The 9,048-nt window shown below is 35.3% G+C and overlaps 1 protein-coding gene across 1 annotated transcript in view; it reads left to right on the top strand.

Moving 5' to 3' along the window:
- Positions 1-8,674, top strand: part of LOC108667414 (homeobox protein abdominal-B) — a 42,119-nt gene extending 33,445 nt beyond the window's left edge. The window contains exon 4 of the mRNA XM_018154438.2: positions 5,336-8,674. Within this exon, the coding sequence (XP_018009927.1) occupies positions 5,336-5,682 (347 nt within the window). The 3' untranslated portion in view covers positions 5,683-8,674. The remainder of the gene's footprint in view (positions 1-5,335) is intronic.
- Positions 8,675-9,048: the final 374 nt, after the last annotated feature.

Raw genomic sequence — 9,048 nt, 5'->3', positions numbered from 1 at the left:
GACAGGGTGGGGGGAGTTGGTTGTGCTGGGTGTGCGGGGTGAGGAGGGGCAGGGGAAAGTTTGAGAAAAGACTCGATGGTGAAAATCAATTGAAATGAATGATTGTGCAATAAAATGATGTTTGAGTCATTGTGCTAAGTCTTGTCTTGTGCTAAGGATACTAAGTGCGGGGTGAGGAGGGGCGGGGGAGTTGGTTGTGCTGGGTGTGCGGGGTGAGAAGGGGCGGGGAAAGTTTGAGAAAAGACTCGATGGTGAAAATCAATTGAAATGAATGATTGTGCAATGAAATGATGTTTGAGTCGCGTATGACATAGTGATGCTCGCAATATAGATGATATTTTAGCCTGAATGTTCTATACCTGTAAACAATGGTGATAAATATTGCAATCGAATTGCAAACTATATAAGTTTTTGCAACATTGCATTTTCCATACCAATGACATCACAATACAGTCACAGGAATTGTTGAGAGTAAGAGATTACTTACGACTGACATTTAAATATATATGAATATTTTCGTTTTCTCAGTTAATATGATTTGACTGAAGCATAGAAGTACATACTTCGTAAATTTTGCAGTGAAATTACATTGCAATTGTGAAATCGGTTTATAATTGATGGAATGTACCATGTGTTCGCCCACATATTTTGTGCAGAAAAGTGTCGTTTTTGCACTTAGTTCGAATTCTATTGGAAGTTAGCACCAAAAATTTTTATTCTATATATCGATATGTTATTTTATTTGTAGCAAACAGCTGCAAGATTGCTGCCGTAAAATGTGAAACTGAAAGAGGGAAAGGCGCGGCATGGGGTGCATGAGGAGCGGGAGGCAGGGGTGAGTGAGGTGGTGGAGGCAGGGGTGAGTGAGGTTGTGTGAGTGAGGCAGCTTATGGACCAAAGGGGACTTATCGATTTTGCAATGAGAAAAGACAAACTTTGCCTCTGGAAATGTGCTTGTTTGTGCCGCGCGACAAGGGGACCTCCATGGCTTGTCGAGATGATGTCATCATTGGAGTGTCCGATGGATGCTTGATCAACGGTGTGTTATTGCTTCATAATCTGCATAATAATGGTGAAATAATGGACGAACTTGAGTAATTTGGTGTCGCCACAAAATATATATTTTTTTTTGTTCTTATCCTAACTATATTCGTGATGTCGTGTTCTGAGCTTCTCTGAACAGAAAAAAACTCTTATTTCCATTGTAAATAATATAAGCAAATATGAATTAACGCATTGTGTTTATTTCGTAGTCCAAAGCTTCTATAGTTTCCCAATGATTTTATTGAAATACAAATACTGTGTTAATTTTCCATCACTTCAATATTCCTTCCCAAAAGACGAAATATCTGCAATATTTCTTCGTTTAACAAAAATAAGCTTCCTCTGCGGAGAAATGTTTGTAAAATGTCGTGAAAAATTAAATTTTGATATAGAATTAAGAACAAATTATAATAAAATTACCAAAATTTAATAAACAACTCGCGACTAACATGCAGTTTAGCACCAAATTAACTGATTAAAATTCTTGAACATTTAGAACATTTCTCTATGAAGAAATTTTAATCCTTCGTGATCTTTATTTTTGTACAGCTTTAGTATTCATCATCATGCATGGTATCGTAATAAAAATACCAAGTTCTCCTATCTGTTTCGCCGATTAACAGTTTGGTCGCTCTTTCATTATGGGTAGATCTTAGGTACAATAATAATATAATAAAAAGATATGATAATAAAAGATAAGATAATAAGTTTATTGCAATAAGATAATAAGTTTGTTTAGCTAGGGAAAGACGCCGCTGCTTGATTTCTCTTCTCTCCTGGAGACAAGCCAAGATTTTCCCCATACGCGTACGCCTCTCTCAACTGCAGGCGATGAAGTATCAAGTTCGCGAATAATAATCCCACAACCTGTGAAATAAGCTTCAAAATATTTCTTACATTTTTGATATTATATGATCGGGTGTTGGGAGAAAACCTCATTCAGGAAATAAATACTTGTCAAGACCTCCATAGAAATTTTCTAACCCTTTGGTTTCTAGGAGATTACATCAATTCTTGATTTTATCGAACTGACAACCATACCAGCTATAAAAAACGTTAAAATAACACTGAACTAGAAAAATTATCGCAAAATTTGTCCAATACAGCCTTTTTTGCTAAAAAATAATCATTAAAGATCGAAAATTTTCCTTTATCATTTAAATAATCTTTTATTTCTCATCGTCGTTTAAACGATCCAAATCTCCAAAAATAGAACTCATACCACCACTCGCATCTTCCCGCGTTCTAATATGTGTCTGCTCCAGGTCGCCGAGTTCAACGATTATTCCTTATACCTATTTACCATACACGATTATTCCTTATACCTATTTACCATACACGTCAAATATATCAGAGCCGATGTAGGGTGAGCGTCTGAGAGCATGATTCCATGCTAACCATTTAAATTCAAATGATGCAAGAACCCCCCACTCAGTTTTTCTATTCTCATTTAGCGGCGGAAATTCTCGAATGACTTCGTTCCATAGACGCTGCGTGGCACACGTTCATCTTTATACTAAACCAGAGGTTGATCTAAAAAGGCATGTTATTAGAAATATATGGCTAAGATTTTTGAGGTTGGTGTAGGTTAGTTAATATGTTATAATAGTTGGAGTTTTTGCCAGATAGTGTGGATGATTTACGAAGTTGTTTTTAGACTCTAAGAAATCGCGACGCTTTCATGGATATGATTGGAGTCGTTTGACTGGCCTGGGATTAGGGATGATATACTGTAATTCATAATACATCTATATTTTTTCTTTTAGCTCCGAATATTCAGTTTTTAGTATTCCAAGTGCTTTTTGTTGTAGAACTAGTACTTCGCCAATAAGTCCAGATACTTTATTTTTTCAAGCAACTTCTTTCAACTTTTTGAAATTATTCAAAATTAATTTAATTGAATTGGTTTCTGTTGGCAAGTCGACATTCACGGTAAAATTCATTAAGAAAGTTATAATATTAAAATTTTATCTCTGAATCTCCTCAGATATTGCGTTCAAGCATAATTTTTTTTGACAATTATTGCTTTACGCGGTGTTAGTTCGTGTTTTTTATACAAACATTTATTAAAATGAATTTCCATCGATGTTTTTCTTGAAATTTTGCTTCTCAATATTCTGCTTACATCCAAATTTAGTTTCCATCAGAACCATGTCCGGGGCTGATAAAGGTGCAGAGGGCGGCGCGGGGACGACCCAAGCCAAAATCGATATTCGCACGCCATTGCCTGCTGATTTACATTAACACTTGCTGGGTGGCAAGCGAAGCCAGACCTTCGATATAACGAGAATCTGGTTAAAAATTGATTTTTCAATTTGAAATTTTATGCAGCTTGCAAATGACATAAATTTACACTTGCGATTACCTTTTATTCATTTTTAATTGTGAGCAGGTGCTTTTTCTCCATTTTGCGAGCTCTCTGCAAAATCATGGCAAAAAAATGAGAAATAATGTTCCTTTACATTTCACCTACGATGTGATGTTCAATATGAAAATTAAAAAGTAATAAATATTACATTATGAACAAAACTCGTGATTAAAACAATGACGTCAAGAAAAACAAATATTTAATAATTTATTCTAGCAAAATTTTAATAATTCAAGAGTCTGACCCAATCTTAGATGACGAAACATTCGTACGCGGTCCATTTCCTCGGGTCCTGGGAATTCACTAATTATTCGTTAGGCTGAGACGACGCCTAATGACGGTGTATGGGCTGGCAGGACTTCAAAAAGGACAACAATTAAGCTTTACGTGACGTGTTGAGCGACCTGCTTGCATGATCTTCGTATTCGAGATCCTGTAATGCGAGTTGTCCGCTCAATTCAATACACACATAAATTAAAGGCAATCCTTTACAGCGTCAATCATTATCTCAAACCGTATCTGTAGGCTAGAGTCGTGAAGCTTGTGTCAGAAATTTATTAGGACAGCTAGCTGAGAAATTGCCTGGTCATGAGAACCGCTAGGGCGGGATGCGGAGGATGAGTCGGTATCTCTCTGAACTCAGTCAATGGCTTCAAATTGAGGCCTTGAATGAACCTGTGTTGAAGTTGAAATTGAGGCCTTGAATGAACCTGTGTTGAAGTTGGGTGCCGCGTCGAGAGCGTCTTCAGTTCCCCTTAACTTCTTGTCCGGCAGCTCTGGTCTAGATGTTAGGCAGCTTAAGCGATTCAGAAAGATTTAAGTGATACATGTTTTTTTCTTGTTTAATTTTTATACAAAACTTAGCAGTTTTATTTTTATAGTCTTCATTGCTGTAATAGAAATCTATTAATTTGAAGCATTTTAATGCTCACTTGGCATCGCATTTGTATGCGAGACTCATGCGTTATGCATTTCATTACGTCATCTAAGATGATTTTGAACAGAATGATATGATTGTAGAATCACATTACATAAAAAGTCTTATATTGAAACCAGTTCATTCGATTTTTCAATTTGAAAGTTTTTATGTAACGAAATCCACAAAACATCATATTTTTAATGAGCGGACTAGCAGTTCAGAAGAATTTTTTAGAATTTAAACAAAAAATTCATCTGAGAAATTTATACGTGCATACGGCGCAGCAACTGAAAGTCTACGGAAGCATGGCTTATAAATTCTCTTTTGTGAGACAAATGTTTTTCGACTCTTTTTTTGTCCAAGTTGTTGAAGAATGCAAATGTCTTGTCTGACTGTGACTGTAGAACCAGTAAATTTATATATTTAATTTCCTAAATGTGTGGAAAGGTTCTGTTCTTTTATAACTTGAATTCGTAATCATTAGAAATTATAAAGTTTTTTTTCTAGTTTTCAATGCATAATAATGACAGTTATGACCGTTAAATTTTGTGTGTTGTATGAGACTAGCCGTCAATACCCTGCATTACTGAAAATGATCAAGAGAGCTTCATCATAAACGTAGTTTATAGTTTGGTTTTACATATTCAAAGAAAAAATGTATCGTGTTAAAAATGCCAGTTATGTATTAGATTCAACATTAATTGCTATAAATTCGGAAAAATTCATTAATGAAAAATCCGAGTTAAATTCTTTAAGTGGGTATGTTAAATTCATTCCTTTAATGGAATTCGTGAAAAAATGGATAAAATGTCGCTCCATTATAAGCTCCTGGAAATATGAGTAATTTGCAGGAAGAAAACTAAAACACATTGTAGCCTATCATATTACATAGCCAAATAATATTTTATCTGCGAATTTGTTCAAGTTATACCACTCACTAATGTTCCAGTAGTTTTTCAGTTTATCTCAGCCTTGATAACAGTTTTTTTTATATTTCCTTGCAGGCACGCTGGGCTCTAACCCTCTGGAGAGCTGGACAGGCAACGTCACTGTGCGGAAGAAGCGGAAGCCCTACAGCAAATTTCAGACCCTGGAGCTGGAAAAAGAATTCTTGTACAACGCTTACGTCAGTAAACAGAAACGCTGGGAGTTGGCCAGGAATCTAAACTTGACAGAGCGCCAAGTCAAAATATGGTTTCAAAATCGACGAATGAAGAACAAGAAAAACAGTCAAAGACAGGCGGCTCAGGAGGCGGCTGGAAATAACGGCGCAACGACCCCTTCATCCGGAGGAGGTACACCGGCCCATGGACCCACTACCCCACAGACTCCAAATAGTATCAAAGCTTGACCAAATGCGGGGGTTGGGAGCTCTGGAGCTGCGGGGACACTCAACCAGGGAGTCGTGGTCCCCTCTGGAGTTTCCGAACCCCCCTTAGAGCAACAAGGATGGCCCCAGTCATGGTGTTAGGCTACGTGATATTATAATGTCAGCAGCCTCCTTCTTATCTGCTTCTCTGATTCATCAAATCGGTACTTAAATCACCTATTGTTTGTTTTGACGCTCAGGTAATGCTTGTTTTGGTGCGCATAACATCATTTTAGATTTGGTATAACTTTTATCACCAGGCTGAAGATAAACGGTCGGTTTATAACTGAATCTGGTTATGAAAACTTAAACTGGGAATGAAAGACTGTAAAAAATGTTAATCGAGTTACTGATTATTCATTGATTCCACAACATCATACCAAGCCAGATTTTTCTCACTATTTTAGTGTGTAAGTCGTCTTCTGAAGGTGCGCTGAGTATCCATATGGGTGATCTAGAGCTCGATTTCGATTTTATTTCCTCTTAGTGCTTATTGCCGTTAAATATTCGAAGACTGCTAATTTTCTTGAACTCTTGACGCTAGCTAATTATTCTCACAGAACTGTATCATATTCAATATGCAAGAACTGTTTTCACGTTCACCTACATATTGGTCATGTGCGATGCCGGGTAATACTTTAAATTTTGGTAATCAGGCCCCTGGTGTTTTTATTGTAGAAATATCACTTTGCGAAAATATTCTCAAAGAACAGTGATCCAAAATTTCATTAAAAACATTAGGCAGAGTTAAAATTTATTGTGCGCTCTACATACATACATATATATAAGTAGATACTATATGTATATGTCATTGCTGAAGTGGAAGCGAATTTCAACTGAAAAACAATGTAGGGTGAATTGAGGTTAAATGTTGCCAACGTATGTTTTGAGTGGTAGGTTCTGTGCACTACGGGTACTAGTCATAAAGAGTTCAAGTGTGCTAAATAAACTGTTTTCTTTATGACAGAGAAAAATTATTATCATTTAGATAGGGCAAACACAGTCATCGCAGCTCATCCGTTAACTTTCGTTCATTGATTTGGTTGCTTAAGATTTTCGTCTCAGTCATGAGCTACGAGGTCATCGAGTCTCAAAAAGGAAGGCTACAAAAATATATAATAAAGCTTGACATTTGGAAATTGACGTGAAAATGTCGGAAGATGTAATAGTTGTGGAGTCATATCCAAAACAGGAAACAATTTCGAAGTTATGGCTAGGAATTTCTCTCGTGGATGGTGTACATTGTTAAGTGGGAACTATTTAACGTCAGTCATTAAGCAATGTAAATATTGTAATTTTGCTCGAGATTAATAATGGTCGTACCAAGGAATGAAGAAAAAAACTTTCTTTAATAGGTATGCAGTATTCGGTTAAGGTTTTTTCTTAGCCTGATTCTAATACTCAGTCATTGGATACCATGAAAAATTGTTTTCTCAATCTTTTAAGTAATAAATAATTTTTACTTACTCCCTTTGCCTTATTTCATTGTATCTATTCTCATCTGAGGTTTCTTCCATTTGTTGGTTATTGTTATCAATGTTGTTGTGTATCTACGTTTATTATTACGCTATTGTATTTAATTTCTCTACTTTTTGTACATTGTACTTTGCTAATGTTGTATAAAGATTTTTATAAATTAAAAATGGTCTGAGATTTCTGGCCAATGCAAGGAAACAATAAAAATATCAGAATGAAAGTATCTAACAAATTTTGGATAAGTATTATTTTAGATTTTTCACATCAAGTTTCTAAAAGTTTGCATTGCTTTCACCAGTGCTTCTTTGTTAACACATTTACTTTGTGTTAGATCCTAATATTAAATTAGAACCTTCTTTTGCGTCATCAAATTTTGATTTCAATATAACTTCCACCTTATCATAGTTTATCCTTTAAATATTAATCAGCACAATGTTGGATATCTTGGTCATTTGCTCAATTGCATTTTTCTTGAGAGCTTCAATTTTGAAAATATGGTTTCAGTTGATGGGCATTATTCGAAATATTATTGGTCACTATAGTGGGAGTTAACTAATTCTATTTAAATCAATCATAAGGCGAGAGAATTTACTGGTCACTAAAAAGTTGCATGGGTACGTTGAAGAATTTTTTTATTGAAATTCATGCATAATTTACGGCAACATTATTGTTGCTTTCACTGCACAACGAAAAATACGAACGTAGATAAACTATAGGCATACAATTCTTGCTAGCCAATGTGTAGCATTCTAACCGATAACTAATATAAACAATGCGTAATTTTTAAATCGAGTAGTCGAATGGTAGGATTTGTATAATATTTGTACAGAATATCCAGTAGCTGTAATTTAGCTGTTACATTTTTAGCCTCTCACATTCGCTGTACCTAAACTTGCTTAGAGTTGCTCTGTTTTCATGTTTTAATGTGAAGATCAACTAAGAACTCTTGTAAAGTTATCCCTAGCAACAATTTTTGTAATTGACTGCGATGTTTCTCGTGAAATATTTTGTTTATGTTATAATTCATTATTGACATTTTGTTCCACGGTCTTCGTTAACCGTCTGAGTATTATAATTGTCCAACATTTTGATCTGGCATTGAAAAAATAAAATAGATCTACTAAATTTTTAAAGTAAAACCAGTGTCTGGAAAACCAGATTCTAGAAATCATGATTCACAGAAGCTCAATCACATACGCTGTAAGAGAAAACTTGGAATAATTGCCATATATTAAAGACGGAACACGGTCTAGCCCGCGGGTTTGGTCGAAGCGGTGTTTTGAATAGACCAAGAAATACCTGATGAGCCAGAGCCCCTCTATAATTTCTGTACATATTTTATCATAGCGTGAAATTCGCTACTAAATTTTCGCGCCTGTCGTACGTACGTCATTTATTTTCGTTCCAGACTTGATTGCTGTTCTCTTGATGCTCCTCTCGAACGTTGTTCTACGCAAGTGTTTAGAATAAGAAATGAGTAAATGAAGTACAAAACTGGTGTGTATTTTCATCAATCCTATGATAAGCTCTTCATTATTCCAAAAAATTTCATATAAATTGGGGTGTTGAACCAAAAATTTGTATGGCCATTGATATCACAATGCATTGAATGATGCTGATGAAACGAAGCCTTTTGTTTGTTTGACTTTCTATCTAATATTGATTTGACCAATACAAATATGAATGAATATATAAATTAAAGTTGAAATTATTTTTTACAAAAATTCGCATGAATATTAATTATTCAATACGAAAAAGGATTTTGTGAATCTTACGCAAAACAGCTGTGTAATCCAAATGCTCGCTCGTCCCGACTGAATAAAAGCAAGCTAGAATTATGTTAGCGAAGCTACGAAATTACAACTGTGCTGG

Source organism: Hyalella azteca, unplaced genomic scaffold (assembly GCF_000764305.2).
Source record: "Hyalella azteca isolate HAZT.00-mixed unplaced genomic scaffold, Hazt_2.0.2 contig14656, whole genome shotgun sequence".
NCBI lineage: Eukaryota > Metazoa > Arthropoda > Malacostraca > Amphipoda > Hyalellidae > Hyalella > Hyalella azteca.
This window is presented reverse-complemented; position numbering and strand designations above follow the sequence as displayed.